This window comes from Peromyscus californicus, unplaced genomic scaffold, assembly GCF_007827085.1.
Source record: "Peromyscus californicus insignis strain IS unplaced genomic scaffold, ASM782708v3 Scaffold_9__1_contigs__length_137607984, whole genome shotgun sequence".
Classification (NCBI taxonomy): Eukaryota; Metazoa; Chordata; class Mammalia; order Rodentia; family Cricetidae; genus Peromyscus; species Peromyscus californicus.
In genome coordinates this window covers 112,990,986-113,012,835 of record NW_026294617.1, presented here as the reverse complement: position 1 = coordinate 113,012,835, position 21,850 = coordinate 112,990,986, and the positions used below count along the sequence as shown (strand labels likewise).

Below are 21,850 nucleotides of genomic sequence, written 5' to 3'. Positions count from 1 at the left end.
TTGTGGAAAATTAGCTTGTCCACAAGCAACTCACTTTTAGGACTTGAAATTGGAGACATTTTGATTTGGGTCTTTTTGTTGTATTATGGAATTGTGAAGGACCAAAACCTATTTCTTTCTGTCCTGAAGTCATCTTATTTACAATTTAAAAGAATTTGAAATTAAATTGGTAATTGAAATGAATATTATTAAAAATTTGAAATTAGATGGGGTAATTGAAATGATTATTATTAAAAGGATTCAGTTCTTTTTTAATTTGTATATGTTGGGGGATTGTCACAGTATGTGTGTGGTCAGAGAACAATTTTACAGAGTCCCTTCTTTCCTTCTACCTTACATGGGTCTCAAGGATCAGATTCATGTTTCTAGGTTTGGTGGTAAGTGCCTTTACCTAATGAGCCATCCCAACACCCCCAGATGCAGCATTTTAATTCAGTGAAACCTGTGTGTGAAGCAAAATTGCAATTGGCAATTTCCTGGGACTAGTTTACCAGAAACACCTTCTGTAAACACAGAAATGTAGCCACATGGTTTACTTGAGATAAAAATGGATTCCTGCTCAGGCAAAGGGATGGCAAAAGTGTGGTGATGGGTAAATGGTATAGCTTTGCTCTGGCAGGATGGCATGTAAATGCTACAGGAGCTTGCATCTCAGGAGTTGAATTTGTGTGGAAGCCTGTCAATAGCAAGTGGTAGAAAAAGCAAGATCTCAATAGCTCTTTGTGCTTCTGACTACACAACCAGTTGGCCCTCTGGGTGGCTTGCATTCTCCATTTCCCTTGGGAGTCTGTGCTCCCTCATCCCTGCAGGAAGATTTAGAGTGTAGAGTCTGCCCAGCAGTGGTGGCGCGCACGCCTTTAATCCCAGCACTTGGGAGGCAGAGGCAGGCCTGGTCTCCAAAGTGAGTTCCAGGAAAGGCGCAAAGCTACACTGAGAAACCCTGTCTCGAAAAACTAAAATAAATACAGCGTAGAATCTGTTGACATCTTGTTAGTTCTAGGGGGGAAAAACCTTCTGAAAAGTGAAGGAAGTCCATCCAGGAAACCAGAATGACTAGCCATGGAGACGATTTAGATGCAAGACAACCATCCAGCAGACTCCTCTGGTGTTCCTAGTCCTGGACTCCCTGTGAGAGGCTCTCTCAAAACTGAAATGGACACTAGAGATCAGTCCACACAGTCTAGGCTTGAGCACCCTTCGGAAAATTAAAAGTACTGCCTGGAGTTTAAAATGTCTTTCTTCCAGAAAAATTTTTATCCATCAGTGACCACACTGCTAGACTGGAGCACTCCTCCCCTACCTCCCAAATCTTTGATACTATGTAGCTGGAGTTTTCTCTCCGGGTCCACCAAGCCCTGGCAGTCCCTTAGCCCACTTATAAAATAAACATACAGATGCTTATATTATTTAAACTGCTTGGCCATTAGCTCAGGCCTATCATTGTCTAGCTCTTACTCTTATATTCAGTCCATTTCTATTAATCTATACCTTGCCTCATGGCTCGTGGCTTACCAGCATCTTCACATGTTTCTTGTCATGGCGGCGGCTGGCAGTGTCTCCCTCTCTGCTTTCCTGTTCCCTCAGTTCTCCTGTTAGTCCCGCCTGTACTTCCTGTCTGGCTACTGGCCAATCAGTGTTTTATTTATACAGAGCGATATCCACAGCAATACTATGACTGAATGATGGTCTAGTTCCTTCCTTTGTTAAAGGATTCCCAAAGATTAGTGGGCTCCAGGGCTAGGTAACCAAATACTACCTGAACAGTATGGTTTTCTGTCCTTCTACCCTGGGCATATTCAGAAGTGACAACCTTTTAAGAACATGCTTCTCTGAGACATTACAATGGGTATTCTGGACTTGTTGGCAATATAGAAACAAGAAGTTGCAATCTCAGATGAGTCCAGAGGTCAGGCAGGTGGCACAAATGTGTTGTCACTTGGTAACAGGGATTGAGGTGTTCTGGAAAGCCCATAGCCTCCCCAAAGAGATGTAGGTCTGTTTATGTCTCTAAATATCACAGTGGGTAAATGAATTTCCCTGTGTCCTGCCAGTAGGCTCCCCACTCAGCCTCAATGTCTCATGCTAGCCTCCAGTGTTCCATTGGCATCCACACAGGACATGGGGCCCTCTAATCTGTGCCACACAAACAGTACATTGTAACCTCTAGAATAATGTTTTTGGAAAAGAGCATTTCATTACAAAGAGAGTAGGTATTTACTTCCACCTTCCAGGGATAAAGTTCCCTTCCAGGGATAAAGTTCCAAATGACCCTAAGTCTTTTGTGACATTTAGATTTTCTTTTTACTGAGGTCTCTTTTCTCAAATTAGAGATAATGGTTCTTCAACAAATGTTTAATATTAATGACATTAATATTTTTATATGTGGCAGGCATTAGACTAAGTTCACATAGTCTTCCTATTTTAATTTTTTTGTCTGTTACTTTTAGAAAGCTGTGGGGGACAATATGAGATTTGATGCATGTGTATAGTGTCCTATGATCAAGGCAAGGAAGCTAATGAATACTTCTCCTTGGATACTTACAATAATTAGAGTCATTTTGGAATAGTGTGATAGTTCAGTGTGTATATATACTATATACTGATAAAATCAGGGGAATTAATGTTTCTCTTCCATTATTGCTTTGTGTGTGGAAGCTTCAGCCTCCTCTCCTTCAGCGGCTCATAAAGTACATAATAGGTTGTTGTGGGCTATATTCACCCCCTCACTGTTCACTAGGATTTGTTACTTCTCTCTAGCTATGTGTCCATTCATCAGCCTCCACATGTCCCTCCTCTCCACTACTTCCCAGCAGGTGGCATTTATATGTAAATATAAATGTGAATTATATCTTCCAACTGATTTTTGTAGCAGTCTCATATGGGAGGGAACATAAAGATTTTCTTCGTGCTGTGTCTTAGTTTGTTTAACAGGATGATTTCCAGTTCCGTTTGTGCTTTGGGGTCCACTTTCACGTGAATTTTAGTGTTTTCTTCTAGTTTTGTGAAAGATGTCCTTGGCATTTTGATGACGACTCTACTGAACCTGAAGATTGTTCTGATTTGTAGGGATATTGCATATAGCATTCTTTCTTCCAATCCATGAACAAGCATGGACTTGTCATGCTGTAGTATTTTATCTATAATTTATATTGGAAGTTTTTCAATTTTCATTTGCATGGGTCTTTTAGCTCTTTATTTATTTATTCCTTGGTATCCCCACATATACTTTGTAGCTATTGTCATATAATGTGTTTCCTAAAGTCCGAGAGCTTGTGGTCTAGAGTCACCTGTGTCCTGCTGGGTCAGGTTGGGTCTAGGCCACAACAGCCCCCTTTGCTAGTGTGGTAGGGTATCTATGAGGTACCAGATACTGGAGTATGACCTTGTCTTTGACCCCTAGACATCAGTATAATTCAGACAATAGCTGCCTTCACATGATGACATCATGCCAGAGCAGCATGGGCTCTGGGGGTTAGTGGGGATACAGGAGTTCTTCCTCCAATGAAAAACCACTGTGCAGGCTCTAGGTTGCTTCCCTAAATGATCTTCTTGGTGATGACAACAGTGAAACTTTCCAGGAGCTGAGATTGGCAGTGTCTGTGCTAATGAGCTTTGCTGAGACTCCTCCACCCCTGCCTTCCTCTGAAGAGTGTATACCTTCCCCATTGGGCCATCAGGATCATGGGTACTGGCTCCTCCTGCTCTTTTCCATTCTGCAGTCTTGGGTTTCCAAAGCTTCCAGTTCCTGCCTGGATGAATCTCATAGCTCTCTGAGGGTCACTTACTTCCAAGTGCAGCTACCATCTTTTGCTCTACTTCCCTTTGGGAAGAGGAGACAGGCCCTGTGCTCCTCTACTTAGGCACTATTGAATTCCCGTCCACATGATCTCATTTTATTTCTCACAAAAAATGGGGTAGATGGTACTTCCTACAAATAGCACATCACTTTTACTTGGTCCTTATGTTTTATAGTAATAAAATGATTCTTTTTACCTATAAGGTAGATGCTAGGTACCACCATCCTTAAAAGGAAATACATTAAATTTTTTTCTGCTTTCTCGACGTAGTGTTATAGGCCTGAGATCTCAGTACTTTGGAAACTGAGGCAGGAGGACCTCAAGTATGTGGTCATCTTGGATTACACAGTAACAACTTCTCTCAAAAAGAGTGAAACAAAAATTTTATGCTAGCTTAGTCTTCAACTGTGAATATATGATTAAGAGCAAGAAAATCCAATGAGTTACTATGTAGAATGATCTTGTCCAGGGTTTCAAATGTTAATTTCCTGTTCTAACGCCCTCTTCTTGAATCGTAGACAAAGCTCGGATGGAGGGTCCAACCGTCTCCAGTGCAAAGGGTTACCTGACCACTGGTCAGGAAGAACTGCTCCTTGGGCAGGAGGAATTGATTCTCCTGCAGGAAAAAGTCAAGAATGGGAAAATGTCTGTGGATGAAGCTCTAGAGAAATTTAAACGTTGGCAGATGGGAAAGAATAGTCTGGAAATGATTCAACAGGTAATATGGTCTTCTGGAACATTCCTTCACTTATGGCTCCCCTAGACTCTTTAAATGTTTAGTCTTCACAACACATATAGACAACTATTCTTTTTTTTTAATAGCCACTAAAAATGTGTTTGCAACAATCAACTAAATGCTTGAAAATAATATCCAAAGTTTTCACTGATAAGTTCATTTTGTGAACTCAACCTTGGAACCCATACATCAAAGCTGCTTATAATCCCCGTCTTGGGTGCAGAGAATGTTTGTTTTATCCCATTGCTGGAATTAACAGGTGCTTGGCATGCTGAAACCTATAACAGAGACAAGGCTGAAAGGGTCAAAAGTAACTGATGTCACATCAAGCATTTAGTCCTAAGTGTGATTAATTTTAACTTCTTTTTCCTTATAAAATATGTCACCTATGCCACCTTGGCTGTTTCCAGTAAGAGGTATTCGCCCCATATTCTACTTATCTCATAGGTTTTCCCACTCCCAAAATACTTTAAAGTTCTATTCTTTCCGTGGCAGGAAGGCGTCTTGCCTCAGAACCCAGTTTTCATCTAGCTGCTTCATTAAACACACTTAATACGCCAAGTTAGGACAAAATACAGGGAACTAATATTAGCTGAATATTCTACCTCTACCAAGAGATCATTTTTATTTTAAAAGACAATGTAGTTTTTTAACAATAGAAAAATGAGTCACTATGATGAAATTTCAAACAATATGGCATATTGGCCAAAGCAGTGTAGGCGAGAGGACTTTCCAAACACATCTGAGATCATAGCTTGTCAGAAACCACCTACCTAGAGGGGCAGATTCGGCTGCCAGTCAGTGGCTGAAAATGGTTCAAGTTTCACAATACTAATCAAAGGCAATTATTTTTCCAAACGAATGCTAAAAAAAAGAGTGGAGGGTGGAGCTCTGCCCCTGTGCATTGCTCATGAGCAGAATGACATCAGTGTTTCTCCATCCTTACCAATACCATCACCTTCATGGTCACTCTGACCCTAAAATGGAGTAAAATGTGTTCAACGACAAGCCAATGCAATTTGTTTTGTTCCAAGGAACTACACATACTTTATCCTTCTCAAGCCCTTAAAAAAAAAAAAAAAAAAAAAAGATTTCAATTCAGTTTAGTGTAATCTATCTTCTTAGAAATTACTTCCCTAATCATTTCTTGAGACACTTAGTTGCTTCTATTTTGTTTGTACATTTTTATCCATGAGGAAGTATTTAAGGCATCACACATGTGCCTAAACTCCCCCCCCTCTCCACTTCATTTACTTTTCAATATTCCTCTTCTGGCTGCAAACATATTCATTTGTATTCTGGAAAAGAACTTACCAGCAGTGATTGTGACATGGTATGGCTGATGGACGATTGTTCTGGGGAAAATGGCTCATTTTCATGTATGTAGCCAAAGAGTTTGAAGAGCAAGGAAGGGTGACAGTCATGTCCCCAGCCCTGAAGAAGAGGTGGCAACAAAGCTAAAGGCCTGGTCTTTCACCCCTCATGGGCATGCCCAGGGCACCTGGCTCCACTCAGAGGGGAACATCTGCACAGCCGTGGAAACAACCCCCGGGAAAGAGACCTTCCTGAGGACCAAAAAAAAAAAAACATGCTCTTAGGTTTTTCTTCTCAAGAAATTTATGGAGTGTGAGTGTGCTTTTTGTTTCTGCTAAAAGGATAATAGATGTGCTGAGCAGAATATTTGGAAAACAAAGATCACAAATATTCCGAGAAAGGGAATCTAGTTTCATAGTATTTTCCCCTGGGTCCTTCACTTTTTTGTAAATAGAGTACCAGGAAAGAATATGCCACATGGAGGCTGTAGATGAGCTCAGGAAGCACCCAGCTATAGCATCCGGGTGTAGTTCTTCACTCAGTGGCGGCACACAGGTGTAGGCATGCAGCTAAGCCCTGCTTCCAAGCCTGACTTAGAGCTGTGATTAGATGAATTAGTTAACCTCTCTGTACCTCAGTTTCCATGTCTGTGAAACAGGATCCTACCATCTTACATCTCCTTCATAACGAATAAGATTGTGCATAAAGTACCAAAGATGTTTTAGACATCTTAAGGAGCAACTTATTGCTAAGTAGTGGGTTTGGGCACTGGTTACAGTAATAAATGCTTTCATTTTGACCCATTAAAGATTTTAAATCTTGATATCTGTGTCCTGTGCTTTCATTAAGGAAAAGCTACGCCAACTACGAGACAACATTATTGGGAAAAGGCCAGAAGACGAAAATGCCTATGGTGAGTAAAAGTTGCCTGCTACTCAAAAATGATAGTGTAGAAAACTGCAGGAAATGTGGATCCAGACTTCAGTTCAAATCCCCACATTTCCTCACTTCCCACTCTCTGGCTGGAGAATCAATCTTTCCAGTTTATTCTCTGCAAAGCAAGATTAGTCATATATCCACCCAAGAGTGCTCTACTGACACAGATTGACCGACCAACGCTCACTACTTCCATTTGATTTCTATATAAGGTTATCTTGTTCCAGTGTATTTTTATTGGCTATTATATGGGTATCAAATAGGTAGGTCATTCCTAGTACAGTCAAGTCTCACAACTGTCCACATGTGGATTGTTTTAAATTATCTGTCTCAGGTTGGCCTTTCCTCATAACCACATGTTTCCTGGCAGTGTAGGTTTCCATGGCTGATAGTTAACAGTTGCCCTGGGGATAGGGAAACAACCATGGTTAAAGACCAATGCCATTAAGATGGTAAGTCTTCTCCAAAGATGAATAATACACTCATTTTGTATCGATAATACAAAATTGAAAGTAAATTGTATGATTGCTATATGGCCACTATTTCCCCAAGTATCTCCTCTCACACAGAAAATTAAAAACAACCACTAAAAACTAACAAACCAAAAAAAAAAAAAAAAAAAAAAAAGCCGGGCGGTGGTGGCGCACGCCTTTAATCCCAGCACTCGGGAGGCAGAGCCAGGCGGATCTCTGTGAGTTCGAGGCCAGCCTGGGCTACCAAGTGAGTTCCAGGTGAGGCGCAAAGCTACACAGAGAAACCCTGTCTCGAAAAAACCAAAAAAAAAAAAAAAAAAAACTACTAAGAAAAAGCACTTTAAAAAGTCCCATCTACCCACTGTAAGTATCTATTACATAGCTTTTAGGTTGTACATCATGTGGAGATTCACTCTGTGAAATTTATTCTTCTTCTGTTATTGGGTTGGTATCAGTTTTCCTGGAGAGAATTCCTTAAGCTTTCCTATAAATGTGTTCTAAACTATAAATATACTTTGTAAAATAAGTAACATCATAAGCAAGAGATTGATTTACACATAACTGAGATCACAAACTTGCATTATTATGTAAAAAATTATCATTTTAACAACTAGTAAGATTATAAATTCTATAAATAATCTTATTAAAATATTACATAAAATATTATCTAGCATATCTAAAGAGCACATATTAAATACTAATGCTTCTTACAATAATCATAGTAGATAGATTTTGTTTATAATCTATAAATAAGGAAATAGGATTTGAGGAACTGAAAAAAACACACTGATTAGAATCTACTACACATTTTTGTTTGAATTCAAAAATCAGCACCAGTGTTTTAACAACAAATCAGTTCTCTTTTCAGTCACAGTGGCACAAACAGCACCGAGTATGCACTCCCATTTTGTAAAATGCTAATAGTGATCCAGACAAGCAAGTAATGTTGAGAAGTGGATAGTAAGCAGGTAAAGACTATAATGTCCGAGTCAGGCAAGACTCATGAGGTCAATCTACCCATTGCCCACCTGTCTGCCAAAGGAGCATTTACTGACTGTGAGAGAGTCTCAGTTAGTCCTGGGACTGAGAATGTGGAGAGCGTAACTGAGACAACTGAAGTGGCTGGGGCATGCACTGAACTGAACAAGAGTGTGCTCAGAGTCACAGAGGAAGAACTGCTGTCTGTGGCCGAGGGATGAGCTGAGTGAGGGTGTGCAAGGCGCACAAGCTAGCAACTTCGGGAGGCACTGGAAGCAGAAACAGAGGCCAGAGAGAGGTTGAGTGAGCTAGGCAAAGGCCTACTGGGAAAGACTTTGCTGTTGACCAGACAGAGTGGACCATCTTAATGCTTCCTGAAACCACTAACGTCTGCTGTACTGGGACCCTGACTCAGAGTAACCTCTACTCACAAATTGCCTGGCAAGTCCTAAAACCAAACTATAAAATCCATGAGAGAAACACAGTTTGTACCTCAGGCCTTATGAAACACTTTGGGGTTTCTGTTGGTGAAGATTGAAAAACATCAAATCTATAGAAGCTCACGTCAGAAGCTGAACTCCCTCCTAAAACAAGATCCTACACAGAATCCACAGTGTACAAGAGATGTAATCCTCAACATTCCAGCAAAAAAGTGATTTAAAATTACATAAAAATATATAGGAATCCATAGTGAGAAAATAGAAAGCTATCAATAGTAAGAAACTGGTAGTCCCATGTTGACCTTTGTAGAAGAGGACATTAAGCATTAAAGTGTCTCTTATAAGCATATTGAACTCATGCAAAAGACAGTTTAAAAGGGATAAACATAAAATATCATGAGGAAATTTGAAACTAATTGAAATAACCAAGTAGAAATTATAGAAAGCAACATTAAAATACAAGAAACCTTTTATAGGTAAAATCAGCATATCACATATAGTTAACTATTACTGACCGTGAAGATGGATTAATACAATTTGCCCAGTATTGGACAAAAAGATGAATGACATTAGAGGAAAGCTTAAGGATATTCACTCTATCTTGTCAGAATCAATGGAGAGCTAAAGACTGTCTGGTAATATCATCAAAGAGCTGCAATTAAAAGAAAAGAGCACTTCCAGAGAAAATAGCCTTGAAACTTTTGCTGAAATAATCGTGCTTTCCAGAAATGCAACCAGAGGATTTGTAGAAAAATTGCAAGGCAATAAACATTAAAGAATTCCATATAGGTCGAAAGAAATTCAGATCAACATTGAGGGGATAAAAACACTTCAAATCATATAAATGAGGTATCTATAGACTGTATGTTCTCTGTGCTTTGGTAAATTATTGTAATAACAACTATTTAAAACAAAATTTACACATAAGTTATAGGCTAGAACATGTGAAGGAGAAAAATATTTAAACAATACCACATAGAACAGAAGCTGCAGCTAACTGGAATTGGGTGAAATTGTATACACGATAAAGTGCAACATGTAGAATGTGAAGACTCAATTAAAAGACAAGAGGAAGGGGGTAAAATAGGAAGTATGAAGAGAAGTGTAAGGCAGAAAACAGGAAGGAGGGCTCTATTATCTCAAATTAGTTTGAGAAATTGAACTTGCATATTTTATTAACTTAAAAATAAAAATGAGGGACTAAAGAGAGGGCTCAACAATAAGGAGCACTTGCTACTTTTGCAGAGGACCTGCAAACCACCCACATGGCTTCCCAACACCCACCTGATGGCTCACAACCATCTCTACCCAGGGTTCTGTCTCCCTCTTCAGGCCGTAGGAGAACTGCATGCATTTATTACACATGCAGGCAAACACTTACATAAAATAACAAAAAAGTAAATTTAGGAAATCGATAGAGGAAATTAATTAGAGTATTAAAAAGTATTTAATTCTGAAGAATAAATCATGAGAATTGCAATTGGTACATACACAAAATAGATAAGCAAAACTGCAAGAAAACAAAATAGTGGTAGTAAATTGAGTAATATCAATAATGTGTTCAATGTAAATTGATTAAGCACTTTATTTTAAAATAATATGTTTTTATGTTGCACAAAAAGAATCCCTAAATGTAGGCAGTCTATAGAACATATATTTTAAATAAAGGGAAGATGGCTAGCAAATGAAGGTCTACCACCATGCCAAGACATAGCACAAGAAGGTCTTCACGGCCATGTTGATACATGACAAGATGATATGAAGATAAAACCCATGGCCAGAGATAAAAGAATATATTAGAAAGGAATAAAGTTCAGCAGGGTGATATAATAGCCTAGATATTTCTGTTATATGTATGTTTATAAGTTTTATCACAGCCAATGAAGCAAAAATTGGCAATACTCAGAAAAGTCCTCACATATTTCTCAGTAGTTAACTGAACGCTTGACAGAAGTCAACAGAGATATGGAGACCTGAATTACAACCAGTTCAACCAATTTGACACTTACTGAATAAGGTGTAAAAACACTGAGCTCACATATCTGAGTAACATGTGCTTGGATGCGATTAAGATGGAGAACTGCTGAATCATCAAAAGCTTCAATACACTCTGGAAGATCAAAAGGTTAAGAAAATGCTCCCCAAGTGTTGCAGATTCATTCCAAAGTATTTAGGAACCAAATACAATGTTTTAATCCTTGTATAAAAAAAAGAATCATAGGCCAGGCGGTGGTGGCGCACACCTTTAATCCCAGCACTCAGGAGGCAGAGGAAGGCGGATCTCTGTGAGTTCGAGGCCAGCCTGGCCTACAGAGTGAGTTCCAGGAAAGGCGCAAAGCTACACAGAGAAACCCTCTCTCGAAAAACCAATCAATCAATCAATCAATCAATAAAATAATCATAGAAAATTATTTTGAAGCAAAAGTTATTGTGGCCAGAATACCAAAACTTGTAGCATGAGGCAAAATGCCATTAACCATTAAATTAAAGGAAAATTTATGACATAAAAGTGAGAAGACTATACTTATTTCTATATGACTTTTAAGAAATTGTTAATATCTTTTATATTTAATGAATAAGAATTGAGTAGGGAACTAAAAGAAGAGAAAATATAAACAGAATTAAATTAACTGTGGAGTTACATAGGATTGTCAGAAAAGAATATAAATAGGAAAAACAGTGCATTCTAAAGTTTGTAGTAAACAAAAACAATAGTAGGCCATGCTCCCCAGCATGATGTTAGTGGACTGAACCTTTGAAACTGGTGCTGAAGTGCCTAAACTAAAATAGGAACATATCATGACCCTCATCAAGAGCCTCAAAAGAGTTTGTGAGGTCCACTGACCAAAAAATCATAGCCACTGCACTGTCAAAGCTGAAGCTAGAGATGGACTTTGACAGCTCTGGCATCAGCCAGGTGCAAGTGGTCCTCTTTGGTTTCCAGGATGCAGTCAATAAAGATCTTCGGAATCATAACATCAAGCCACGTTGGATGTTTGCCTTGGATAGTATCATTCAAATGGCTGTGTAAACAGCTATTACCGTTCTGGTTCCAGAGTTGAGTCTACATTTTAGCGTTGCATTCAAGAGTGACACAGCTGATCCAGAAGACTTGGATGTCAAAGATGAACATGAGGAATCACCTTCAAATCAACTGTCCGAAGATCTCAGGCCATCATTGAGGATGCTGTGGCTACCTTGGAAGTGAATACACTCAGCTACACTGTATCCCACAATTCCCAGAGTGCTCACAGTCTCTGAATGGGCAGCTTGGAAGGATGAAAATAGAAACTAATATATTACTTGAAGAGTTAGTTCAGAAAGAAAGAGTTACAAGCATTCCTTTGTTGTTGGTTGTTTTACTCTTTAGGGGGCCCCCCGCCACCAAACTCCCAAATAAATCACACACAGAGGCTTGTTATTACTTATAAATGCCTGGCCTTAGCTTGGCCTGTTGCCTACAAGCTTTCCGTAATTTACATTATGCTGTCTACCTTTGCCTCTGGGCTTTTCCCATTCTCTTACTTCTGTATATCTTATTCTTACTCTGTGGCTTACTGTGTAGCCATGTGGCTGGCCCCTGGAGTCCTCCTTATCTGGCTACTTCTTCCTCTCCCAGATTTCTCCTTCTATCTGTCTCTCTGCCTGCCAGCCCTGCCTATCCTTTCTTTTGTCTTGCTATTTGCCATTGAGTTCTTTATTAGAGCATCAGGTGTTTTAGACAGGCAAAGTAACACAGCTTCACAGAGTTAAACAAAAGTGACAAACCTTAAAATAACATTCGCTAACACTCCATCAAGCTATTGAAGAAAAAGACCAAGAAATTAAACACCTGAATCTTAAGTCTCAACCAATAGGCATACCTGGGTTTCCCATATGCCACCTGACCTGTCCTGGCACAGCCACTGAAAATTCTGAACTTACTGGCTGGCTGAGAGGAAATGGAGCTGATGAGGACGCCATAAGTTGGTTTCTGGCTGAGGATTACACACTAGTAGATGTTCTCTACTATGTTACACATGATGATTTAAAAGGCCTCAGACTAAGGGGAGGGATGCTGGGCATGCTGTATAAGGCCATCATTGACTATTCTGGAAAGACAAAGTAAGCTTCAATGAGATGCCAATCAACAACTGTTATGAACATGACTTTAAAAGGCTGTCAGACCAATCGAAGTATAGGACGTGGAACTGGATGTACATGATTGCTGAGGGAAGATTAAAGTGTGGAATGACTTTGAAAAGATCAGATACATGCTTAATGTGTGGTCTGGTGATTCCAACCCAGGATATTTTTCTGATGTAAGTGAAACCTTGTATCCACCAAAATACCTATTTATAAAGCCTATGGAAGTTTGATTCATAATAACTGGAAACAATCAGAACATCAAGCAGCAACGTATGTAATTACATTGTGTCTGTGTGGTGGTTAGTCTTATGCCAACTTGACACACAAACTAGAGATATCTGAAAGGAGTGAAACTTAATTGAGAAAATGCCTCAATAAGATCTGCTGCAATGCATTTTTTAAATTAGTGATTGATAGGGGAGGGTTGAGCCCATTTTGGGTGGTTCCATCCCTTGGCAGGTGATCTTGAGTTCTATAAGAAAGCAGGCTGAACAAGCCATGGGAAGCAAGCCAGTAAGTAGCACCCCTCCATGACTTCTGCATCAGCTCCTATCTCTAGGATCCTGCCCTGTTTGAGCTCCTGTCCTGAATTCCTTCAGTGATGGAGTACCTTGTGGAAGTAGAAGCCAAATAATCACTCTTCTCCCCGACTTGCTTTTCGGTCATGAAGTTACATCACAGCAACAGAACCCCTAACTAAGACAGCCTGTATTTATGCTGTGATACTACCTAAGCAGTAAAAATGAATGCTTCTACTATGCGCAATACAATGAATTCCAGCTGGGATGCTGAGTGAAAGATACCAGGTACAAAGCAGAACATGCTGTAAGATTCAATTTAGCTAGTGTCTTAAGGTTTCTATTGTTATGAAGAGACACCATGGCCACAGCAACTCCTATAAAAAGAAAGCATTTAATTGGAGTTGGCTTATAGTTCAGAGGTTTAGGCCATCATTGTCATGGCAGGAAGCATGATGACATGCAGGCAGACATGGTGCTGGAGAGGCAGCTGAGAGTTCTACATCTGGATCTGCAGGCAGAAGGAAGAGAGAGTGAGCCACTAGGGCCTGGCTTGAGCTTCTGAAACCTAAAAGCCTAACACACTTTCTCCAACAAGGCCACCACCCCCTAATAATGCCACTCCCTGTGAGTCTATGGGCGCCATTTTCATTCAAACTACCACAATAATACAATCAACACTAACTTATAGAGGTGTAGAGTAGATCAGCTGAGGCTGTGAGGAATACCATTCTAATGAGGATTAACAAGAGGTTCTGAGTATGTATTCTGTGACAAGGAAACCTATTGGACTGATAGGCATATAGTTAATGGATTTGTTTTTAAAATCATCAGCTTGTACACTTAGAAATGCTTAAACTTTATAATATGCAATAATTTCTGAAAAATTTCGATTTCTAAAATGAATGGAATGTTTCAGACTAAAGGAATATCAATGCAGAGAAGCAGGGTTCCAACAGCTATAAAACAAGCTTCAGACCATAACACCTCAGGGCTACTCAGAAATGACAGAAGTAGTGAGACTTGGGTTCACACATTATTCAAAGGGAGGATTAGTATTTTCAGTTTATGTTATAAATTTCAGTCACCTCTTGGTATAAATATTAAACTTCACAGAATGTGTTTTTTATCTTGTAGATAAACTCACCATTGTGCACCATCCAAGTGGTAAGTGTTAAGTATTAAATTAAGGATTTAAACTATAATGAAGTACACATTTATGGTGATATTTTATTGGTATTAAGATGTTATTTGTATGTTAATAAATAAAGTTGCCTGGGGGTCAGAGCTATTAGCAAGCCATAGGAAAACAGGGCAGTGGTGGCGTACTCTTGTAATACCAGCACTTGGTAGGCAGAGCTGGGTAAGTCTCTGTGTGTTCAGGGATACAGCCATTATTGGATACACATGCCTTTAATCAATACCAATCATGGAAAACCTGGAGGCCTATACAGACAGGCCGTGAGGAGGCGGTCATGTGGTTGGGTTTACAACCAATGAGAAGGCAGAACAGGAACTCTATATAAAGACTTTAACACAGGGGTAGCTCTGGTTCGGAGAGGTAGGACCACCGCAGGAGGAAGGGTAAGGTTTTAGCTCTTAGCTCTGATCTCTTGGCTTTCTTCTTTGCATTGGTTCTGTGTTTCTTATTTAATAAGCAGGTTGGTTACATCTACACACATTAAATGTTCATAATTGATGTAAACCTAGTAGTTTTATATTGGTGTACAACTTTGCATAGATTGCATGTTTATGTACAAAACCATCTGACATCAAAGATAAAAGTGTGGTGCCTCTAGAGCAACAAGGGGTGTCCCATCATAATGGAGAAAAGGGACTTTGGGATTTGACTAATTGTGTCCTTTGGCACCTAATAGAAGCTCTTGGTCTTCATCTATTTTTATTCTTTAATTAGCATACAAAGTGTGAGATAGCATCATGGCATTGTCTTTGCTGATCTTCCTTTCTCTTCTGCCCTACCCTACTGCCCCCTCATATACCGCCACCCTCAGTAGCTTCCTTTCCATTTTCATAGCAGCACTTTTGTTCAGTTTCTCTCTCCCCTTCTCAGTACCTCTTTTTCTGCTTTCATGGTCCCTTTTCTCATTTCACAGCATGTATCCGTATGTATACATAGAAACATTAAGAGCCAGGGTCAACATATGAAAGATAGCACACACTGTTTTCCCTTGGGTTCCTGGGGGGACATTTTTCATTATAGAACCTTTCACTTCCTTCATTCTGTTTATTACTACTTATGGTTTTGTTTGTTTTGTTTTGTTGAGATGTTGTGAATGAAATGTTTTTTTGCCAAATTTATTTTAGAAAGTTTGTTATTGATATATATGAAAAATTATGGTTTCTGCCTGTTGGTTTTAAATCCTGCAACATTGTGCCATGTGTTTATTAGATCTCAGAGTATTCTGGTAGAGTTTGTAGGGTCTTTTAATTAGAGAATCATGTGGTGAAAAGGAATAATTTTACTTCTTTTCCTATTTTTAATCTTTTTATGTCTTCACCTTGTCTAGGTGAAGCATTTTGAGTACTATATTGGAAAATAGTGGAGACCACTAGGTCTAGCACTTTGAGTACTATATTGAAAAATACTGGAGTGATTACCCTTGTCATCCCCAAGGTTTTAGAAAAAAATTCTTTCAGATTGTTGATATTTAGTATAATATTGACTATAAATTTGTTATGTATAGTCTTTAATTTGAAATATGTTTTTTATTTCTAATTTCTCCAGGATTGATATCATGTGAACTGTGTAAAATGCCTTTTCTGCATCTATTAAAATGATCACATGACTTCTGCCCTCAATTTTAATTACACTATGTATTATACTTAGTGATTTGCATATGAGCAACCAGACTGAAAGTGCAGCCTTCTTGGTCATGGTGTTTGATCTTCTTAACATGTTCTTCAATTTTCTGAAGAATTTTCCATATATATTCATCAAGGAAATTAGTCTGACATTCTTTTTAATCATGTGTGTCCCATTCTGGCATTAGGGTAATAATGACTTCATAGAATAAGTATGAGACTTTGCCTTCCCTTTGTATTTCTTGGAACATTTTGAGAAATATTGGTGTTAAATCCTCCTGAAAAGTTGTGCTGAACTCGTCAGTGAATCTTTTCAGTCCTGGGCTTTTCTTTGTGGAGATTTTTGTCAATCTTGTTCGTCTTTTCACAGAACCAACTCTTCTATTTATTCTGTGCATTATCCCTTTAGTTCCTGTTTTGTTAACTTTTGCTCTAATCTTTATTCTTGCCATCTATTGGGTTTAGGTTGTTGCGTGTTCTTCAAGAGTCTTCTGGTACACCATTAGGTTATTTGAGATTTCTCTTATATTTTACTGCTAGTGCTCATAGCTACAACCTTTCATTAGGGCTGCCTTAGCTGAATCCACAGGATCTGGTAAGGTGTACTATTGGGGTTGTCTTGTTATTTCTGGGCTTTAAAGAAAATTCCCCCCTTGACATCTTTAATGCCCCACTACTCATTCCAAAGTATATTATTTAGTCTCTGGGTGTATGTGTCATTTCTGAGGTTTCTCTTGCTGTTTGTTTATATTTTCCATTGTGGTCTGATAAATACAAGGAATTGTCCCAATATGGGTTTTTTTTTATTTAATAGGGATTACTTTGTGCCATATGATGCAACCAATATAAAGATCTATATAAATATTAGAATGGAATAATGAAGTTTCTTGCTAGTATTGTGCTGGTAAATATGTGATCTTGTATGTCTTTTAGTGTTGTATAGCATTCCAATATGCAGCGCATACATATTTAGAGTTGCTGTTTTTACTTAGTGAATGTTCTTTAGTTAATATGGAAGATCCCTCTCTATATCTCCTGACTAGTTTTGCTCAGCTGTCTTCTTTAGCAAGTATTATAATTGTTATGCTTGCATATTATGACTTCCATTTGATTGGTAGGTTGATTTTCATTCTTTCACGCTCAATTTTTGGATGCCTTTGCTAGCTAAGTGCACTTTTGGAAACGAGATAATTGGATCTTGTTTTTAAATCCAGTCAGTTAGCTAGTGATGTGTTAGAAAGTTGTGATCATTTTTTCATTTAAAGTTATTGTTGAGAGGGGCTTGCTATTTCCTGTTCTTTTAGTTGGCTAGATTACAGTCTTTCTTTTACTCCTATTGTACTAGTATTGGAGGTCCACTGGTTAGCTGTGTTGGACAGCATTAATCCCTTACCACCTCATCTTTTGTGTTCTTCTCACGGCATGAACTCTTTCATGTCTTCTCATGAATGAATCAATCTCAATTTTCTCATAAGTGAAATGTACATTGGGATTTGTTATAAAGGATGATAACGACTTATGGAACTGGCATCTGATTGCTGATATACATAAGTTATTGATAGGGGAAATTAAATTTGTGCAATACTCAAGTGATTCATATGAATGTGATAAGAAGAGGAATATAGGACAAATATTGGGAAGGAGAAGAAGAATTTGAAGCCAAATAGAGACCTATTGAACAACCAGCCTAAACTAGTAACTGTGAGAGGGAGAAGCAGTATGACTACACTGTGTGGCTGGGCTGGAAATGGGGGTCTCATGGTAATATTAGAGGAGGATCAGAAGCTACCAGTGGCGAGCCTAGAAAACTGTGCTTTGCAACTGACCAGTTCAGGCAAGTGCTGAAAGAAAAATAAAAGGGATTAGTGAAATAGAGGGTGTTAATTCTAGGGTTTGAAAAATTTTATCTGAACAGAACTGACTCCTCAATATACTACTCAAGTCAGTCTGTATGAATATAACAATCAGTTCACCGAGTATATTTATAATATGCCCTTGTTCTCTACTTAATAATTTTTCTATTTACTCATATTTCATGCTTCATAACACTTTCATTAATGAATAATTGAATTATTATATATGTTATTAATTGAAGAAATAGTAAAATCTGTATTTATAGGTAATAATGCCCACAGTGAAAATACATTGTACAATTGTCCCTTCAACAATAAGGTAAGTTGTGTTCATTTTAATTTTTTTAATACAAGGGAAGACTTTCTCTGTTGAGGAACATAATAACTTTCCATCTTGTTTATTCTTTGAGCCAAGAAGAATCAGTAAAGTTAGAAAAGCATTAGTGTTTAAAATCCATGAGTAGTGTCGGCAGTAGTGGCTCCCAGCACTGGGAGGCAGAGGCAGGAGGATCTCTGTGAGTTTGAGGCCAGTGTGGTCTACAGAGTGAGTTCCAGGACAGCCAGAGTTACACAGAGAAACCCTGTCTCAAAAAAAAATCCCATGAGTAGCAGCTAAAGGAAATTTACTATTTAGAAAAAAAATAAAATGGAACGCTTAGGTGTAAAAAAAACCCAGTATGGCTGGGTGTGTCTATGAAAAATAAATGTTAGAGAAAAGAGAAACTATGAGTATATCAGTTTTAAGAATATAAATGGAATGAGAATTTTATTCAAGAAGTGTAGTCCTTATGGCCAATGTATAGGAAATATATAGCTCCAAAATATTGATTTTGCAAATATGTAGCCTTTCATATCAGAGATAAGAAATTGCTAAGAGCATAAGAAGATCATTAAGCCAGGAGAGCAAAATTGAAAATCAAGACACTTGAAGACATAGTTAGTGTCGTGACCACAAATTCTTTATGGAAGCCACATGATTTCACCTATCTCCTCAGGTGACACGGGAAATGTGTGCTGTTATCAAGAGTGATATTGCCTTTGGATTTCTTGCTAAAATACACAATTAAAAGTCCTTGGTAAACTTTCTAATGAAATCGTTTTAATTTTCCAAAGGTACAGGAGCCCTTCAGCTCCCTTGTTTCAGAGAAGTAATATTTTATCATGAAAGTCATTCATGCTTTAAGAATAAATTGAAGTGTTTGCGTTTCTGGATTTTATGACCCACTGCAGAGTGTGTGTGTGTGTGTGTGTGTGTGTGTGTGTGTGTGTGTGTGTGTGTGTGTATTAGGCTCTCTACTCATTGGCGTGCAGAATTGGAGACTGTACTGAAGCCCAAGAGTTTATAAAAAATACTTTCTCACCAATGGGTGGTGGCACATGCCTTTTTGCTTTTTATCTCAGCACTTGGGAGGCAGAAGCAGATGGATTTCTATGAGTTTGAAGCTAGCCTGGTCTACAGAGCAAGATCCAAGGCTACACAGAGAAACCCTGTCTCAAAAAAAAAAAGTTTTGTCAAACAAAGAGCTTAATTCAAAATCTGAAGGAAAAAAGATACACACACACACACACACACACAATTTTTAAGCTATACTTTTGTATTTTAAAGTATACTTAAAATATAAAGTATATATATTTACTTTTTGAAACCCATTTTTTTTAAGACATGAGAAATTTTGGGTAAGTGTGAGTTCCCATTACTCCACTGTTTACTCTTAAAATTGAAGCAAACTTTGAGCCAGGTGTGATGCGTCAGCCTGTGATCCCAGCCCCAGAGAGGCCAAGGGAGGAGCAGGCACAGGGTCAGCCTAGATGGCACAGCGAGATTCTGCATCTGAAGAAATCAAGCCCTACCATTTTGATGTAGCCGAGCTTACTGTGACCGTTGCCTTTTAAGACAGAGAACTGTCTACGAGTTACCTTACAGAGCTGTTTTTCTCAGAATCATGAAAGGCAACTATGCTTTATAATGTTTCCTTGTTGAACTTTTAAATGGAAAAGCCTTAGTTTTGTATCATTTTTTTTTATTATTAATTCATAGTTTCCTGCTCGACTCCAAGCTGAAAAGGACTTTGGTTTCTGCTGCAAGAAAGATCATTAAAGAAGGTAAAATAGCAGTTGTTTCTTAGGAAAACTAAACTGGGCATGGTATAGATTTTAATCAAAAATAAATGAACATGGGGTTTTTTTTTTTGAGCTAAAGAAAAATGTGCCTTAGATTTATAGATGGGGTGATTTTAAACTAGGTAATAAACGTCCATTGATGATTCATCATCCCCTAATCCATTTTCTGTGATCTTAATTTCAGACGATTATAATTAAACTCAAGAATCTGCAAACATTTTGATACCTGGACAAAGCAAGACTGCTGGTGGAGTGTCGGCTCTCTGGGACTCATCCTCATGTAGATGAACACAAAGTGTGCCTTTGAATTTCAGGATGTGTCATCCACAATTTATTACTGCTATTTGGAGGCTCATATCATTCTCTGAAAATCCATTCATTTTGCCACTGACGCACCTAATTTTCCCATCTTGAAAATTAAAGAAAAAAAAACCTGCAGCGTTAAATGCAGTCTAGCAAAATTATGGAACTAAACTATATAGATTATTCATCCTACTCTCTGCCCCCTTCAAATAAAAACTTATTTTATATTTGCTTTTTAACTGACAGCCCACTGTCTGCCTTTCTCACATTTAAGAATGTTCTTGTGACATCGTGTTTCCAGATAGCTTCTTTGATTTAGTGCCTATTTGCATGTACCTTTGAAATGTACTTTACTTACATTTTCCTTAGTTGATGTTTTGTTTCTCAGTGCTAACCAAACACTCTGCCACTGAGCCATATCTCCAGCTCTCTCCATTGTTTTCTGAAGTCATATTAATTTTACCAACTAATGGTGTGCACACTGATATTTTAGAACATACATGCATCATACATTGGTCGTATCCATCCTGTCCCCTTCTAGAAGACCCTTTTTTCATGCCTCCTTGTCCCCAAGTCCTTACTAAACGTCTTTCTCTCAAATTAAAATATATCTTTACAGCTTGTGTTGTTTCTTATTAAGAGCTGGAGACTTCATCCACCTGTTCCTCAGAAGCAGTTCACTAGCTTAGACTGGAGTACAAGTTTATCATGCTCTGATTCTCATGCAAAATGTTCCCAATACATTGAATGTTTAAAATCAGTTGTGATTCTCTAAAACAAGTTTATTGGGATTAACCACTAAATTTTCCTGTTTGTCATCTTAACTAACAAACAACCAAAAAATAATATGGCTAATTTCAGTAGAAAGGAATGATAGAATAGAATAAATACAAATGATTGTTTTTCTAGTTTCCAAACAGTGATTGGAATATCTATCTAAATACTTTATTGTGTTTCTCATATATTAACATTTCCAAATAGTTTAGTTTTATAGAAGTTCAGTCAACTCCTAATAGAAGGTGCTTCTGATTATGACATGTAGAAATTCAATTCAGTTTCACATTGAATATTTCAGAAACAGTAGATGTTACACATTTCTATAGGCTGCCTTTGTCTCTATAAGCTATCTCAGCCAAATATTTAGGGAAAGCAATAGAAAAAAATGATATATTTTCCAGAAACATTAAAGCAAAACAGTTATATCTTTACACAAGATTTCCTACAACAGCCTATGACCAAAGCCCATAGTTAAATCACTCACTTTATTCTTATTTAAAATGTAAAATTCAATGAAGTATAAAGTGGTAACTTTGATAATTATAACATATTAATTTACTTCTCAGGGATTCAATTATGTGAGAGAGAAAGCCTGAATTTTACTTGCCTCTTTAATGCCAAAAATCTAATGTTAGACACTCTCAATCCTATCC

The 21,850-nt window shown here is 38.1% G+C and overlaps 1 protein-coding gene across 2 annotated transcripts in view; it reads left to right on the top strand.

The window, feature by feature from the left end:
* Bank1 (B cell scaffold protein with ankyrin repeats 1) overlaps nucleotides 1-21,624 on the top strand; it is a 278,198-nt gene extending 256,574 nt beyond the window's left edge. For both annotated transcript variants that reach the window (XM_052731674.1, XM_052731673.1), the window contains exons 12-17: nucleotides 4,316-4,515; nucleotides 6,697-6,760; nucleotides 14,458-14,487; nucleotides 18,263-18,315; nucleotides 20,035-20,099; nucleotides 20,302-21,624. In XM_052731674.1, coding sequence (XP_052587634.1) covers nucleotides 4,316-4,515; nucleotides 6,697-6,760; nucleotides 14,458-14,487; nucleotides 18,263-18,315; nucleotides 20,035-20,094 — 407 coding nt within the window. In that variant the 3' untranslated portion in view covers nucleotides 20,095-20,099; nucleotides 20,302-21,624. The remainder of the gene's footprint in view (nucleotides 1-4,315; nucleotides 4,516-6,696; nucleotides 6,761-14,457; nucleotides 14,488-18,262; nucleotides 18,316-20,034; nucleotides 20,100-20,301) is intronic.
* The last annotated feature ends 226 nt before the right edge of the window (nucleotides 21,625-21,850 follow it).